Below are 17,894 nucleotides of genomic sequence, written 5' to 3'. Positions count from 1 at the left end.
TAGGTATGTAGAAATCTATTTTAGGGCTTATAGATCCTTGACTATGTAGCCTACCTCTCTAAGACCCTCAAAAAACAGCAAAGACTTCATTATGATTTTGCATCAATCAACTTTTTAGGCTTTGATTTTTTTTTTTTTTTTTTTTTTTTTTTTTTTTTTTTTTTTACTTTTCCCCCCCTGTAAAATGGACATAAAGATTTCCTCCCTCTGGTGACAGATAGTGGATTAATAAAATAATGTAAAAGAAGCACTGGGCTTTGCTGGGGGAACAAAATGAACAGAAGAGTAATGCCAAGCAGGAAATCATGTTTGGAATTTCTCTTGTATTAGGAGAGAGAGGAGAGTGAGGACTTGGGTGATATGGGCTCAGCTTGTCTCTCGAATGGCCGTTGGCACTGAAGCCTGGGGGCTTCCTTTCCTGGGATCTGTAAGCTGTACCCAGCACCTGGTGGGATGCCTTCACCCTTGACATTTCATTCTGAAGCCAGCTCCTATTTGTGATAATGCAGGAATGTTCCTCCAGTTGGTGGACCTAGGCCAGCTCGAGTGAGCGCCCCAGCCACCAACAGAGTAAACATTACTCAACTGGCCAGGGCTCTGTCACACACATTTTTTCCTCTGTGTTCCTAACCTCATGCAGAGCACAGCCCAAACCCATCAGGTCTGAAAACTAGATATCTGAACCAAGGTAGGAGGGAGCATGTGAAGGAGAGAGTTCTTCCAAAATGAAGCCATTATGTCCATAAATCATGAGCAGACAGAACTGTGTTTCTTACGAAGCCCCAACCTTGTACTGGGAAAGGGGAAGGGGGATGTTAAGCTAGTCCTAGTGGTCCAGCCCTGTGTCTTCATACCCACCCCCTCCTAAGCACCATTCACTTTTCCTGAGGACAGAGGCAGAGAGATGGGCAGTCTGGGGAATTCCTCAGACACTCGTTTGCCAGTAAAAGAATGTGAACAATTCCTGGGCTTAAAGTCAGGGACCCCAGAAACCAAAGCTTCCAAATGAATTAGCACAGCTGCCCCTGTTTCTCCATGGGCAGCAGCTGCCTCAGTTTCTCCGTGGGCAGCACAGGACTTTTACCGTTCTGAGCACTATCCCCTAAGGATAAAGACCTGGGTTTGCACAGAGTTTAGGAGACTGAAATTCTGAAAGCCTACGAAGAGGAAACGGATGGAAAAGGCAAGCAATTTAAACACTAGGGCGGTCTCAGCTCTGGATCCTAAAGGCCTTAGGTAGGAGCCTCATTCATGGCATGAGAAACACAGACAGGCCTGTGAGGACGGCAAACATTCTTGACTCAAGGGGTAAAATGTAGAGTGACACTTCAGGGAAGCCCACAAACTGGTTTTCTTATTAAAAAAAAAAAAATCAAAGTAAATGCAAGCAGCGGGGAAAGAAAGAAAAAAGAAAAGAAAGCAGCCAAGAGCTGGTGCTCATGTGCATGGTGTCTTCAGACATAACCTACAGGTAAGGAGGGAAGAGGAACGGACACCCAAGTCCTTCCTTCCACGGGGCTGGCCTTAGGAGGTACGTCCCCATGTCCTTGCCAGAGAGCTGGTTTCTACAAGCAAACAGCAGGTGCTTTGCAAGATCACTTCAGCCTGGAGTCCAAGGCCACAGCCAAAAGAGCCTCCCTGGCACTGGAGCATTGCCTCAGGCCTCATCCAGGAGAGTGTTTTATACGGAGCTTCTCAGTGGGCCGCAGATGCCCATGTGACACAGAGGACAGCTGTTCTGAGGTGGTCACCTAGCTAGTCTCACAGTCTGAAGCTGACCCCCTTTCCTCTTCCTTATAATTCCCAAATGGATTCCTGATATGTTAAGTCACTTTATCACGACCCACGGATAGTTTGAAACAATTTTATGGGTTGGCAGCCTTGTTTCTTGGCTGCATCTCTCATGAGAATGCGTGTACCCAGAGGGCAGGCTCTCGGCGCGGTGCCTGGCCTGTACCAGGTACCCAAGGATTTGCAGAAGCCAGTGAAAAACAATGACCCGACAGAGGGCTCAGTGAGAAACTACTGCAGTGTGTGTGTGTGTGTGTGTGTGTGTGTGTGTGTGTGTATATATATATATATATATATATCCTCCAAGTCTCCTCCTTTTTTTCTGTAGTGAAGAGAGACATATTGTTTAAGGACAGCAAAGGACAGGGAAGAAAAAAATTAAAACATAATCCAAATAGAGGAAACATGACTGAGAGATATGAGCAATTTCACATCAGAAGACATCAGAGAGGAGTGGAGAGGTGTGTGGGATGCAGCAGGCTGCCTCTGCACCTGAGATCTCACCCTGGGCTTTATTTTGTGCTGAAATGGATGGTGTGTGTGTGTGTGTGTGTGTGTGTGTGTGTGTGTGTGTGTGTGTATGTGTGTGTGTGTGTGTGTGTGTGTGTGTGTGTGTGTGTTGGGGGGGGACACTCCCTAGTCTTGCAGCTCAAGCATAACATCTGTTCTAAGGAGACAAGAGAAAGCGCTTTCACAATATAGCTTGACTGTTTCTAAAGTGAGACTCAAAAGTGGTAACACATGCCCCAGGTCATCTTACTGCTTAGCAAGGAAGATTCGTGGGCCCTGTAGAGCTATAAGATGACTACATGTACACTTACCAAGTTAGAAATCCACTGGGTTGGTTTTTGAGGTAAGGAAAAGGATCGGTTAATGGGCACTTACTGCGGCAACATGAGTAATTTAAATACCCTTTTAAAAAAAGAAACTAAGGCAAAAAACCTAAGAAGGGTTAATGATGGCCATCGTTAGTCTAATGCCTGGGGGGGGGGGGCGTGCGCAGACAGTGTCCTGCTGCAGTCTGGCTCCTGGGGTCACTGTTTTTTCTGAGAGGCTGCCTTTGCAGGCAGGGGTAATATGGCTGCAACAAAGGCTCCCAGGTTTGGCTGGCAGGGAGGATGCTGATGCTCCTGGTGGGCTGGGCAATGTGAGGAAGGCTATAAAGCCATCAGAAGACTGAGCCGCTGGGTGTCCGCACAAAGTAAGGACCTATAAACAGACATCTGTACTGTGACTGAAGGGCTAATAAAGCTGCCTTAGAAAAGAGAGGTTTTTCCACTGTGACCTATTCATAAGCAATTCCCCCCACTAGGAGGGAATACTTGGGGACAAGATCCTTTGAGGTCTGACAAGTGTTAGAGCTGCCTCCTTAATGGGGGGGCTTGCCTGGTCAGGCCCCAGCCTCTTCATCACTATCACTGGGAAAGCTCCATCAACATCATCATTATCATCACCATCATCATCATCATCACTATTATCATCAGCATCATCATGACAGATCAATGATGCTGATCACCCAGGAAGCTTATGAGTGGATGCTGGATCCAGGGAGCACCAGGTATCAGACACTGAGACTTTGGCAGGTGGATGATGACTGGCTTTTAGCCTGCTCGGAGAAGAGGAGCACCAGGTGAGCACTTGGGGAACACCATCAGAGAATGGACAGCTGCTCAGGGCCTGGCAGATTCTCTTCTCTGTCTTCAGGCAGCTCAGGTGGACAGAGTCTAGGTCTCAGGTCACTCAGTGGAAACTCAGAAAGACCCAGTCTCACACTTTTCTTGTCTAAGGAATATTGGAGATGATAAAAGGATCTAAAGCAGTAGACCATGAAACTAACTAGTACAACTAAACTAAGTGAGTGGTCTAAATCAGTAGAAACCAAGCTAGGAGAATATGAAGGAGAAAGCCAGGCTGTGTTCTTCAAGAAGTTTCTGGGAGCATTTAATGTTGGCACTATTTTGTGAACTGTAAATCTGAGATAAGAGATGGAGCATCAGGACATTGTTTTCAGAAAAGGGAAGCCGGGCTTTAAATAATATTTACAGATGCCATAGGAAAACAAATGTTATGCTCAGTTTAACCACAATGTGGAATAACAAACTCACAAGGCAGAACATTTATGCATTAAGCATTTGGTCAGGAACCTCTCTATAACAGATTCATTCGCTGCACAAGTAAGTAGAATGGTTTTCACGGAGACAGTGAAGAATTCAGTAGGGGCTTAGGTTGGGCTCAGCTCGGGGTGGGTTGGTTCCACCACTCAGGCCTCCCTTCCTATGGGAACAAGGCAGAGCCTCTTGTGTTTTTCTGTGACAGGAAGGGATGCGAGTTCTAGAGTAGAATTCTACACAACAAAGAGGATAAGCTGCTCATTTCTGTTCCCATCTGTAAAATACCCAGAGCTCAAAGACGCACTTCCTTTGGCCCACTATGCACACTGCAGGTGTTGTCTGGAGAGTTCCTGTCCTGGCTGCACAAGTGCTCACCCAGGCTTCATGGCCGGCAGAGTCCAACAGTGCTGACCAAGAAGAGGATCCTGCCACGGACGAGGTTCCAAGGCACGGGCCCACAGACTGCCACTCAAAGGGCCCGGAAGCGTTAACCTCTGGCAGTTACAGGTGTCTTGTTTATACCCAGTATAAATCTGTTTATTGTGACTGGCCCCACCCAATCTGCTGATGTTGTAAAGCCCTAATGGTCCCTAATAAAGGTGGAAGGCTGCTAACAGCACAGAGTTCCTGAAACAGGGATGGAGTGAGGGAGAGAAAAAAAAAAAGAGGGAGGGAGACAGATGATGAGCCTAACAATAAAGCACCACAGTGGCAAAGCTCTCTCTGTACTTCAAACAGCAGAGTCTGCGGCCTCAAGACTGGAAGCAACACACAGTCTCCAAGTCATGACAGGTCAGAATCCTCAATACATGTAATGATTTTCTTTGCAGCATTACTCCTGTTTGTTATCGGTTCTGGTCTCCTGCATCCAGGGCTTCTGACCCCAGCTGCCTCTTCTCCTCCAGTTGAGCAATGAACCACTGGATCACTGTCAACCCTTCAGAATGTTCCTGTTCTGTCTAGCCCAATGACAGCCAGCCCCTGGCTGTGCACCCAGGTGTCTTGGGCTACGTGTCACGATGCTCTACACCCAAGTAGCACAGCACCTCAGCAATTTTGATTCTACAGGTTGTGTGTGGAGCTACCATGTCTATGTTTAATGAGCTCCCCAGATTACTCGGATGGACTCTAGGAAGGAGATTTGAGAACCCCAGATTTTGCCTGTGTTTCAGTTTCATGGTTTTGGGTGTCCAAAATGAAGACCAAAGTTCATAAAAACTGCAAAGCCACACCTTATCAAGAACCCAAGGAGATCTAGAGTTCTCCCTTGGTCAGCTCAGGAGCTCTACAAGGGCTCTCAATCTTCCTTGCCAAGCAATAAGATGACCTGGGGTATGTACTATCACTTTGAAGGCTCACAACGGCCCTGTGTAGGTACTAGGATCCCTATTGGGCCAAAGAAGCTAAGGAGCTTATTTGAGAACACACTGCCAGGGAATGACAGTCAGTTCACATGTACTCTGTTGAGAGCTACACCTGGCTTCTAGATCCATCCATCTCAGTGTGGTCCTAAGGAGGGGCTGTCTGCAAGCAGACAACCTCACGGCACCCCACATTACACAGACTCCTCTTGGAAAAGCCATTAAGGCCCTGAGCCCATCTCCAAGATGCGCCTCCAACATGCAGAGTATGCTACCCAAGAAACCTTGCTCTTGACATCTGTCCACAAAGTACTAGAAGGATAAAGTTCTCTGGGCTGAGGACTCTGTAGCAACCAAAACTATTCACTGTGCTACTGTGGGGGCTGCTGAGTCAGAGCCCAGGGTAAGAGTGAGCTGGTGCTCAAGGTGAGCAAAGAGAGGCTTCCTGTGCTCACTGTGGGCTGGCGTCCACCCTCCCTTTCCTGCACTGCCTCTGCCTGAAGTTGGAGTCAGCTCCCCTTCTGGGAACAGAGGGCAGCAAGCTTCTCAGACACAGCCTGCCCCAGGAAAGCACCATCCCCTCCCTCAGGCTAGCAGCTTCCATAGCCTAATTACACACAAGCAATGCACACAGTAGGGTACTCACATCTGCTTTCATTAAAAGAGAAAGACGCCCTACTAGGTACAGGAAACTTATGGTCATCTGCTGCCCCTGACCTCCTAATGCACGGTCCTGAGCCCTTGTCCCACCCCCATCTGTCCATGCACATCACAACCTCTTCTCGTTGATGCTAAATGCCCATGAGGCTGAATACATCTTATAGATGTCACCAAACAGTCCTAGGGGAGATGAGACATTGTCTTACACCCACTATGTGACAAAGAAGCCAGCCTGAGTCTATTACAGACACCAAGAAGATGAGCATCTAGTTTGGAAATACCCAAATTCTCTAAAAATCAAGATTGAACAAGATCCTCACTAGAGACAGGGAAATAAGAGGACCCCTCCCAAATAACAACAGACAAATCTTCTTTCAGGTAACAGATAGCACAAGCCAGCCTCTGTGGGGAATAACAATAGCCAGCATTTATGAGAACCTGCTATGTCCGGGTGTTTTGCCTATATACACATGCATCATACCGTTTCCTTCTCCAGCTTTTGTAGGTGGGTGTGCCCACTGTACACTGAGAAACTGAGGCTCAGATTCCAGAAGCTTGCCTAGGGTCACACAGAAATAAGTGACTAAGGTAAGGTTGGAATTTGGGTCTTCTCTGTGATGCATGGTTCTGTCCTTGGGCCCACTGAATTTAGAAGAACTTGTTAAACAGGATGGGTGGTGGTCAGTCAAAAGGAGGTTGGGAGACAGAGGGAGATGAGCTGCTAATGGAGTAGCTCCAAGATGCTCATTACAGGCAGTGAGGCCCCCCCGAGCCATCCCCTCTGCCAGCATCAAAACACAGAAACTTACCCACCCACCCCCGCCACTTCCACCACCTGAGCCCCATTCGGAATATGCATTTTGACACATTCCAGGTAATAGACATGCACTTTAATATGGAGACGCTTTAGAGTTGCTTCTCAACTCTTGGTGGCACACTGGGCTCACCTGGAAGGTTCTAGTAACTACAGAAGCCTGGCCTAGTTCCCTAGAGAATCTGACATAATGGTGGCATTTGAGAGTTTGGCTGACCCAAGCAGGCTGCATTCATATGAAGTGTGAACCAAGAATGATATGTATATATGTGCGTATGTATGTGTACTTCTACATATATGTGTGTACAAATACACACTCACATTTTTTTTAATTATGTGTGTGAGTTTGTGAACCTGCCCACAGAGACCAGAAGTGTTGGATGCCCCTGGAGCTGGGGTTACAAGTGGCCGTAAGCTGACTAACATGAGTCCTGGGAACTTAACTCAGGTCCTCTGGAAGAGTAGTACTCACTCTTAACCACTGAGCCATCTCTCCAGCCCTGTTTTGTTTTTTTTTTTAAATAGTTGGGGAAAAAAATCCAAAGGAGACTATGTCATGATACGTGAAAATAACATGAATTCAAACTTCAGATCCCATAAGGCTGTGTCGGGAGACAGCCACACACTCACTCATGCACAGCCAATGGGTGCTTTTGTGCTACACAGGCAGGGCTGAGTGGCTGTGACTGAGGCCACATGGCTTGAGAAGCCCAAACTATTCACTATGGGGTCTTTACTGAAAAAGTTGCCTGACTGTTCGAGAGGACCTGGGAACAGCCCAGGATCATTAGGAGTGAATGCTTCATTTGACTTTATTTTATTTATTATATTAATATATAATATAAATATTACATGTAAAATGTACACATATATGCTCACATATATATGTACATTATGATACATGTACACACGCATACACACACACACACACACACACACACACACACACACGTGCACACACACCCCCACCCTCCATCCCCCCACCCCCCCGCTTCCACATTTGTGTTTCACTTCCTGTTGAAAAGTGGGTAGAGGTATAAGGCCAGCTCTTGTGCCTTCTACTAAGCAGGTGCCTTCAAAGGCCCTTGCCCAGACCTCTGGCTCTCTCTCTCCCCTCCAGTGCTTCATTCTCTCCAAGTTTCTGCTACTTCTCATCAAACATTTTACAAACAGATTCCAAGAGCACTTCTCCCATAAGCCGCAGGCTGGACTCCATGCTTCCTGGCAGCTTCCTTCCTCTTCAGAGGGGATGGGAGTAGAAGGGGTGTGTGTGGGTGTGGGTGTGTGTGTAGGGGGGGTGAGGTGGCAAGGAGTCCTCAAATCCTCTGAGGATCCTTCAGAGGGATTAGACTTAGCCAGTGGGCTGCCTCAGTGGGTGTAGGAACTCATCATCAGCTGGGGGTCCCTTTGTGCTGAGGCCAGAGCCCACCAGTGCCTTGCCCTGGGTCTTTGTATGCAGACCAGGACTGGCCCTCTAGGGGGGCTGACAGCAGAATGCCTTTAAGACTAGGCCTCTTAATCTCATTAATATCCTAATTGTCTTCCCCAATCTAGTGGGAGTTGATGGGGTGGTACCCACAAGATAAAATGACCTTCAAATTCAGGAGATAAAATGACAGTTAGGGATTAAGTCCCTAAGAAGCAGAATGTTGGAGCCCTGTCCACCTCTGAACCACTGGAGCAAGCCAGGATTCCAGGCAATTCTCTCTCTGACTCAGGGACAATAGGGTTGCTTCATTCGCTCTGGGAACCTTTGCTGCTGAGATGAATATTTTTTACAGCTGCCCTCATAAACCCTCCTTTGTCTCCCCCCCCCCTTGTCTGCTGCCCAGGGAGGGGGTGGATGGAGCTCCCAGAGGTGAGCTGAGGTGCCTACCCTGTCTCACAGGCCCCATTAAGTTGTTAAAGCTTTTAGTGCCCCAGACAGGGCCGAATGCAAGGGCAGTTCAAATCCCCATACAGATAGAGATGGGCTTGGGAAAGAGAGGCCAGCATTTCTTTCCACAGAATTCACCTTGTTCAGGGGCAGCCGCTGGAGAAGAAACAGTGAACTAGCTTGGCTCTCAGTCTTCGCCTTACCTCACCTTGGTCATTCAGATGGGAATAGCAGACGTATAGAAGAAGGGTGTGTGTGTGTGTGTGTGTGTGTGTGTGTGTGTGTGTGTGTGTGTTAGTTCTCATGTTTAAAAGTTTTTAGTGTCTGCATAGAACAAATAAAGACAGATGGGCAGTGAGCTACAGGTCAAAACCTGTCCCTGTCCCCTGCTGACTAACTCTATGAACTTGGGGGCAAATTACTCACATTCTAAATATTTTCGCTTCCCTAAGTTGACAAATGGGGATATCAAACCAGGCAGCACCCATCCTCCTACATTTTGGGGAAAGTTAAATGGGACAAAGCACTCAGGTGCCAGCCCAGGGCCTGGGACCAAGGAAGTGCTGAATCCACAGAGAACGTGATTTCTCATCTTCAGTCTGTCTTCTCTTGGGTATGGCTGAGGTCTCCTTGGGTAGGGCATATTTTTGTGGCATGGAGAAGGGCAGCTATCCAGGCCATTTTTACCTTGACCAGGAATGAATCTGTTTTGCCTAAGCCATGGGGTTAGAGTCCTACAGCCACTGGGGGATGCTGCAATGGGGGACTAAGAGAGAGACCGGAGGGAGGACTCTGTGTTTCCAAGTTCTGACACATGTCACGGAAGTCTGGTCTGCGGGGCTGGGAAAGGAAGGGATAGAGTTCAAAGGCAGGAGAAAACAGCAGCCATGGAAACAGTACGTCCTTTCAGGCTGTGGCCCAGAGGCCCAAAACTTATCCTAGGGAGGTGTCTTCTCCCTTCTGTGACTCACTGACTTTGTTGAAGAACAAGTACTCATTTCCTCCTGAAAAGATCATTTAGGAGAGAGGACATGTGTGGGAGAGCAAAGGCTGATGGGGACCGTGTGTCCCTCCCTTACCTCCTTGGGGAGGTAGCCAGGTGACTTAAGACTGAACAAAGCCACCCAGATCAGGCTACAGATACCAGTCTTGGGCCAAGGCTAGCCCAGGTCCCATCCCACAACCACTTCCTCCTCCTCTGAGCCAATCAATACAAGTACCAGTCTCCAACCAGCTCCTTTTTCTTGCCACAGCCCTGCCCTCTGACCTTTTAGGGGCCTTTTCCTTGATTTAGCTCCAGAATGGAGGTAGAGGCCATCACTCCGGGTCTGCTCAATGGCCCCAGAATGGGTTGTCACAGGATCCTATAACCAGGGACAGCTCCTGCTGGCCAGAGCTGGAATGGGGAGGGCGACAGATAAAGGCCTTCCAGTCTGAAGATAAATGGCTGCCCGCAGCCCGCTACAGTAACTTTAGGCCCCCAAGAAGAAGAGACAAAGGTTGCCCCTGTGACACTCACTGGAAAGACGAAGGCCCGGCAGCAGCAGCCAGGCTGGTTCAAAGCCCCAGCTTAATTGTCAATTAAGCATGCATAAGGGAGACAAAGCCCTGACAACCCCTGGCTGCATGCTGGTGTGTGATTGTAAAGGCCAAGAGGGGCAAGGCTGGAAACAGCTGATTCTGCTGACTGTGTTTGCAGGGTACCTTGTAAGCAACCGGCCGCTGACAGAGGCAAAGTGCCCCTCCTGCCATCCCTATTGTGTGGGACATTCCAGGACCAGGGTCACACTGTGGTCACCGTGGGCAAGTGGGGCACATGCAGTAAGCATGGCTGGGAGGGAAAGGCCTTGCTTAGGAAGAGGGGGCTCAGCTCTCCAGGAAGAGGATTCTGGGGGAAGGTTCCTCCTCTCTCTGGTGCTGCCAGACCTCCTCCTGGCTCAGGTGTTGGGGTTCCGAGAAGACCTTGAGGTCTGGTCCTTCCCCAGCTCAGCCTTGGAGATGGCCAGTGTCAGGGGCTGGGGAGATGGCCCAGGGGTAAAAATAAAGACCAGAGTTCGGGGCTCCAGCACCCATGTGAATGCTGGGCGGGTATAGGGTTTGTCTATCATTCTGCACATTGAGAGGTGGATACAGGGGTTCCTCAGAGTAAGAAAGCTACCTAGGGCAAATCTAGTGTAATCTCACTAGTAAATCTAGCGAGCTCCGTGTTCAAGTAAGAGACCCTGCCTTACTACATACGGCAGAGAGCCATCAAGAAAGACACAGGTCATCAACCTCCTACTTCTCTCTCAGCCTCCTTTGCACTGCATCTCCAGTGCCTCACGAGAATGTCTAACCCCATGGTGCACACAGAGTGTTTATGCCCATACATATGTGAGCATGCATACACATATGTATACACACACCATACACATACATGCACATGAGCATGTGAGCAAGAGAATAAGACATAGATAGATAGATAGATAGATAGATAGATAGATAGATAGATAGATAGATAGATAGACAGACAGACAACCGATGCTGATACTGGGTATTGGTTCCAGACAGACAGACGGACAGATAACCAGTGTTGATACTGGGTGTTGGTTCCAAGTTTTAGGTTCCAAGTCAGCTACGATTTTGGTGTGAGCAGGGGCTGGGGAGGCCCCACGGTGGGGAGGGTACAGTGAGGATCTGCAGCCCAAGTTTGAGCACTGCTCTTGACCAGCCCTGGGGGGAAGTCCCAAGAGCCATTCTGACAGCCTCAGAAGGCCATGCAGGCTTCTAACTCTACCATCGCAGAGCACTGATCACTTCTTTGCCAGTCCCAGGGTGAGAACACATCTCACTACCTCTTAGGATTAATTCCCATGTGTGGGAAATGAAAAAGAAACCAGGTTCTTTTTGCCTGCCCTTGTTCCACTGCCTCATTTATCCTCCGCAATACTGAGATGACAGGAGTGCTCTCACTGTGGTGTGCTGGGAAAGGTGGTTACTTACAGGTCCACCCATCTAATCCTCGCGTGCACCCAGCATCCATTTGACGCACAGGAAATTCAGGACTTATGTGAATTAGTCACACGCATCACCTGTCTAATTAGAACTGAGGTTCAAAATGACACCCAGAGAATCCAGTACCTGGGCAGTCAAGGACTACCACGATGGACCTTGAGTGAAAATGAAGGCCTAAACAGCCACTGAAAATATCGAATGTCCTGTAAGAACACTGCACCCACCCCACATGACAGATGTAGGGTCTTTCTCTCCCTAGAAAAGACCCCCATGTCCCCAGAGATAACCTTGAATCCAAGCTGATACTGGAGACTCCACGTTGGTGAGAGGTCCTCCCTACAGGGTATAAATTCTAAGGATGCAGGGCCCTGTGTCCCCAGTATTTTCCTTTCCCTCCCCGTTTAAACATACTGGCTAGGCACATACTCCAGCACGGAGCTACGTCCCCAATTTATATTGCCAGGACCTGGCTAGCACTTAATGCATATTTATGTTGCAAGAACCAACAGGCTAGATGTCTATCTCTTTCTGGGTCTCAGTTTCTTTCTTTAAAGTTCTTCTGGGTTCTATCCTTATCATAATTTTCACAAAGGTTCAGACTTTTGGGGCAGCCCGGAGACTCCATTTTCAGTGGACCATACCCTTCGCAGATGCCCACCTGAGGCTGTCTCCTGCCCTTGTCTCCACCTCTGCTCTGTTTCTAGTGCCCGGGCATGCTGCCCTAGCTCTCTGGCTCTCGAGCCAGGGCACAGAGAGCCTAAGCTCCCGACCCTGTGGTGACCTCGGCACAACCCCAGCTTGTCAGAAAGCTGCTGGGCCTTTGTTTGGTTTGCGGGCTCCCTGACTTTGGTGTGGAGATCACAGGTCCCAGTACAATTGCCATTGTCTTCTCAACAATGATCCTTGCCCCCGACCACGCCCCCCACCGCTTCCAGATTTAGCTCCGCGGATCACCATGGTGGGCGAATGCTCCAGCCCTGCTCAGTACTGGCCATAAGCCATCCACTACCTACCCGCTGAACCTTGCTGCATTGCTATAAAGGGGTTAAGTGACTCCGTGGTCAGACCAGCCCTTGTTCCCCTCACTGCCCCCAGTTTCTTTGCTTCTCATGAAAAAGCCAGTTTTCTTTTGGGGGTATCTGAGCCCTTCCTTACGCTCAGAGCAGGGCCTAGAGAAACTCCAGCAAGGTCCCAGGTTCACGCTGGCCAATTTCAGGTCTCCAACTGAAACACATTTCAGGTCTCAAACATTGAAAACAAATGTCTGCATATCACCCAGTTGGTACTCAGACCCTGACCTGATGATTTGGATTACCCAACACATGGGTCAGCTCCCGATCCTTGGGCCTTTCCCATCAAAAAGGTTAACTAGCAAGAGAGGGGAGGAAGGGACTTCAGAGGACAGTAGAGTGTGACAGTGGCTGGCTTTCCTTTCTCAAGCCTTTCCCCAGATCAGAAAGCAGCATTGTTTGGTATGCATGGGTCCCAAACAATTGTCCGTAAGCACCTCCTCATTTCTGGTTAAGATGGCTTTCGTGGGAGAATTAAGGCCCAGGAGGAGAAGGCATTGGCTGACACTGCTTGGCAGATAGGAGTCCTTTCCCACGTGAGGATATAGGCTTCTAACACAACACATTCAAACCCCACAGCAGAGACATTCTGATCTGGGCCAACAAGGCACAACCTCTTTAGCCAGTCATCACAGAAGACCTCGAGTGACAGACCCATCTTACTCCTGACTCAGCACAACAGAGACGGCCACCTAAGTGGCCTTTTTCTACCAACCACTAGACTCCTCCTGTTGAAACTAGGGCGCCAGATAGGATACAGCCTGGCACGGCAGAGGATGGCCAGAATGCCGTTCTCCGTCATACTGACCAGCGATATGGCACTTATGATCTCTCTGCTTGCAGCTTGGACCTGGCACCCCCAAAAGGCAGCCTCTTCTGGGGACAATCTGTGCGGCTGAGTCAGCAGCCACCCAGGGAGAATGAAGACAGAGACGGAAAGGTCAAAAGGCTCTTTGAGGGCCGAGCAGCCGAGCAAGGAATGGGAGGAAACCTGACCAGAGGCACGCACTTCTCTCTCATGAGAACGTTCTAGCAATGGGAGGAAAGTGGGTCTGCCCCATCTCAAAGTTATCGGCTCCTCTGAAACACCAGGAACAGTGAGGTGGGCGAGGACAGCAACAGTTGGTTCTGAGGCAGCGAGAGGCACTGTTCTCCACTTACCTGACAGCTTGTTGGGAGGAGAGGAGCTGGGCTGGTGGTGAGGGGAGCCATGGGTGAGCAGGGGGTTCAGGTTATGCGTCTGGTTGGAGCTGTAGGCATCCATGGCCAGCTTCTGCCGGAATGCTTCCTCCTTCCGGCGGTTTGCAAACCAGTTGTAGACACGGACCTCTGTGACCAAGTTGGAGCCTAGGCCGTGGGCTTTGGAGGGGGAGACCCCTCGTTGCAAACATTCTGCCCTGCAAAGAACGGAAGGGAGGGACGGTGAGTGAGGGTGGCTGGGGGGATTGCATGTGCTGGACCCCAAACACACAGTCATAGCAGAGGCTGGGAGAAGCCTGTCCAGAGAAAGGCCATCCTCACAGTATCTGAGAGGGCTGGAGGGAAGCTTTAGTGCAGGCTCTGAGCAAGCTATGCTACCTAGAAGTCTGAGCATAGGCCCCCTGTGTGTGGACGGGGCAGGCCAAGGATCAGTAATTTCAAGAGAAGGCCCAGTGACCGGCATCCTGACACCTTTACAGCCTCACGACAGGAAGAGTCCTTTTCACTGACTCTGAGTCTCTTCCAGGCACTGTGAGAGACATCTGGGCTTTGGGGGTTTGGATAACCCCAGAAGGGTGCAGAGAACCTGATTCCACATTCATATTCTGGGGCAAAGAGCTAGCGGAGAGGGGCGGGGTCATTAAAGAGGCAGCCAGAGAGGTCAGGTCTCCGATTCTGAGGGCCAGTGAAACCCCCCAGCACACTGTGAGCTCCTAGACACCACTTGATGGAAGATCGTATGTCAACCCAGGCTGCTTCCATACTGGCTTCCCTGGCTCTATCTTTTCACTGCCAAAGCTACTCAGCAGAGAGGCAGAGCCAAGGCCCCACAGGCTTCTGCCAGAGCAAGGAGCGCACATTCTAGAGAGTCAAAATTGGAATGAAAGAGAATAGAGAAAGAATGAAACCAAAAGGATTCTCCAAGAACTTCCGGTGCTTGCTTTAAAAAAAAAAAAAAAACATACATCGTTGAGAAACAGAAAGGAGTCTGTTGTGTCTGTGTAGATGGAGCCGGCCAAAGAGATCCAACCAAACTCTTATTCTCCCCCTAAATTTCCTTAATTGTGTGATTGAGACAGGGTCTCATTCTGAAGCCCGGATGGGCCTCAAACTCTCCATCTTCCTCCCTTTGATTCCAGAGTGCTGGGATTACAGGTGTGTGCCACTATGCCAATGAATCTCACAAAACCTGTGTCAGGTCCCAGTTTCTTTCCAGCCACATGGGGATACAGTTAGTAGAGGCCAGAGCTAAGTGACAATTTGGTATTGACTGTATGGAGTGGAAATATCTCTCTCCAGCATCATATTTCATGTCAGAGCTTTTAGAATATCTTCCCCAAAATAATCACTCGTGGGAATAATGATTTAGTATTTCACAGAGGTGAGACTCCATGATTGACAAGCAACAATGCTATACAGGCCCCTTAAATGCTGGGCGTCTTGGATCTTTCTCTTTCTTCTTTTAAACATTCATTTGTGTGTGTGTGTGTGTGTGTGTGTGTGTGTGTGTGTGTGTGTGTGTGTGTACACACACTCACACCACAGGACATATGCCGAATTTAGAGGACATTTTGCAAGATTTGGTTCTCTCTCCCTCATGTGGAGTCTGGGGATCAAACTCAGGCAGTCAGGTTTGGCAGCAAATGCCTTTAACCCTCTGAGTCATCCTGCCAGTCCTCGGGGCTTTTAATATACTAAAATAAGCTGTGACTCCCGTGATGTGTCTCAAGCCTACTTATTAATAAGCTGAATTCGGGGGTTCTGGAGACCTTGATCTAGCCACACTTGGCTGGAACACCGATATCTCAGTGTTACAGACTGAGGGGAGGAGCCTTCCCCGACGGCTCCTGTGGGCTCCTGCCATTACCTGTTACACTCCTCCACTAAGGCCTCCCTCTCCTCCTTGCTGGGATTCTTTTGCCGGTCGTAGGCCTGGTACAAAATTTGCTGGGATGCGGGCCCCCATTTGAACCGGTTACGGCGCATCTTCTTGTTGGCGGGCTCAGAGCAGGCATCCTCGGACTGCCCAGGCCCCTGGTTCTGTTGACTGAACTCTGGAAAGAGAAACAGCAGCTGATCCTGACTGCTTTTGTCTGTCATATTTCCAGAGCTCTGGACTGTCTGGTTGAACTCTGAAATGAGAAAGGAGTAGATTTGATAGAGCCTGCAGCCTTCACTCCATAGTCGGACAGACAGACAGACAGACAGACAGACGGACAGACAGACACAGACAGATGGACCAAGGGACAAAGACCCCTTGATTCCTCTCCCTTAAGCTTCACAATCTGCTCTAAGTTTATGTGGGAATAGAGAGGGGACACCTTATGGCAGGCTCCTCCCTGCTCATCTTGTGTGTGTTCCCAGCAAATCCACCCTTTCCTTTTTTGGACAGAGTTTAGATATAGTCAAGACAGTGCTTTGACTCATTGACCTTCTGACATTAAGTGACACTCTGAGTCCTGAATGCTTGTATTTTTATTATATATGTATGTATGTATTTTTTTTATTTATTTAGAGAAAGGGTTTCTCTATGCGTCCCTGGCTGTCCTGGAACTCACTCTGTAGACCAGGCTGGCCTCAAACTCAGAGATCCTGCTGCCTCTACTTCCCGAGTGCTGGGATTAAAGGCGTGTGCCACCACAGCCCAGCTCTGAATGCTTGTATTTTGATGACAAGGGGATGAGCTCAGTCAAGTCTCAGGCCCAGGGGGAGATTGTTCAAAGGTGTAATTTACACTTACCTACCATATTTAGAGACAGTGTGTAGCCCTCCTGCTCTTCACTCTTTATCTATCCTGGGCACCTTATTCTAACAGTAGGTTCTTTGAAAACCATGAAACCCCAAACCTTTAAAAATCATGCTTGGAAATAAATAGGGAGCTTTGTAACTGCAAAAGATGTTCCTTAGACTTCTAGTATGATTGCAAAGGCAATAATGTGTGTGTGTGTGTGTGTGTGTGTGTGTGTTGGGTGGTGTATGTGATATGTGTGTGTTGTGTGTATGTGATATGCGTGTCCTGTGTGTGTGGTGTATGCGTGTCCCAGGGAACCTTTAATGAGGGAGATGGCTTGAGATCTGTCCACATAATTTGAAAGATGAAGTGCAGAGTCCAAAACAGAGGCCCTTTCTAGGAATGACGCTGAAGGGGCTGGAGAAAGGCGGAAGGAAACACCAGGTTGTTACTTCCCAGGCCTGGACAGAGAAACCTTCACTCCATCTTCATCGAATGAGTGAAAGGTGGAGACAGCCTGGCCCGGGGGCAACATGTTGGCTGATATGGTTGGGATGAGGTTTGATATCTGCTTTATAAGAAGGGAACTATGTTGTCCTCTACCTTCTATCTGCATGGAGCAGTGTTCACAGAGGTGCAGGACATGTAACAAATTCATTTTCTAGCTCCTACTCCCCATCTTCTGGACCTTGATGCTTTCCTTTCTCAGTTCCCAGGGTCCCTCGGAGTTCTCAGAGTGTCCAGCCACAACCTCGGGAGCCCTACAGTAACACCTCTGGGTGCACCATAATTTCAGACAACTGAACCACAGATCCACATTACTACACTTCTTAGAACACACCCCCAGCCCCATACACACACACACAAACCTAGCATCTCCCTGTGTACCTGGGATTTTATGGCCGTGGGCTTCACTTCTATTTTAGCCCACCCCAAGGAAGTGGTGGGCGTCTAACCAGCCTGGATTTAGGATCCCAGCTGCAGATGGGGCTGCCTTTGCTTAGCCCATGGCCAAAGCCAATTCAGAAGCAGCCTCCTAGGTAGATGGGTGGATGGCTTCTGTCACCGGAGCCTTTTGATTTGTGATGGTCCTGGAGCCACCTTAGGGCTCTGTTTGCACTGATGCCCACTGTGTTTTCAGAAACCAGAAGCAGCCTCTGCTAAGTGTAGAAGCAGAAGATCACCGGCTTCCCTTGGGATGATGCGGGAAGATGGTAGCCCCTCCCACGGTCAGATGCTTCCAGGGGTTTGCAGCCCTTACATCACTCATTCTTCACAGCAGCTCT

The 17,894-nt window shown here is 49.0% G+C and overlaps 1 protein-coding gene across 7 annotated transcripts in view; it reads right to left on the bottom strand.

Moving 5' to 3' along the window:
* The window catches only part of Hnf1b (HNF1 homeobox B), a 54,000-nt gene that overhangs the window by 27,261 nt on the left and 8,845 nt on the right, over window positions 1-17,894 (bottom strand). For 5 of the 7 annotated variants that reach the window (XM_016001692.3, XM_006983155.4, XM_076543046.1 and 2 more), the window contains exons 3-4: window positions 15,745-16,009; window positions 13,839-14,074 (exon numbers count right to left, since the gene is read on the bottom strand). In XM_016001692.3, coding sequence (XP_015857178.1) covers window positions 13,839-14,074; window positions 15,745-16,009 — 501 coding nt within the window. The remainder of the gene's footprint in view (window positions 1-13,838; window positions 14,075-15,744; window positions 16,010-17,894) is intronic. The other 2 variants (XM_016001694.3, XM_006983156.4) reach the window with 1 other exon arrangement.

Source organism: Peromyscus maniculatus, chromosome 8 (assembly GCF_049852395.1).
Source record: "Peromyscus maniculatus bairdii isolate BWxNUB_F1_BW_parent chromosome 8, HU_Pman_BW_mat_3.1, whole genome shotgun sequence".
In the NCBI taxonomy this organism is placed as follows: Eukaryota; Metazoa; Chordata; class Mammalia; order Rodentia; family Cricetidae; genus Peromyscus; species Peromyscus maniculatus.
The sequence above is the reverse complement of the archived record's forward strand: the minus strand, read 5'-3'. Positions and strand labels throughout refer to the sequence as shown.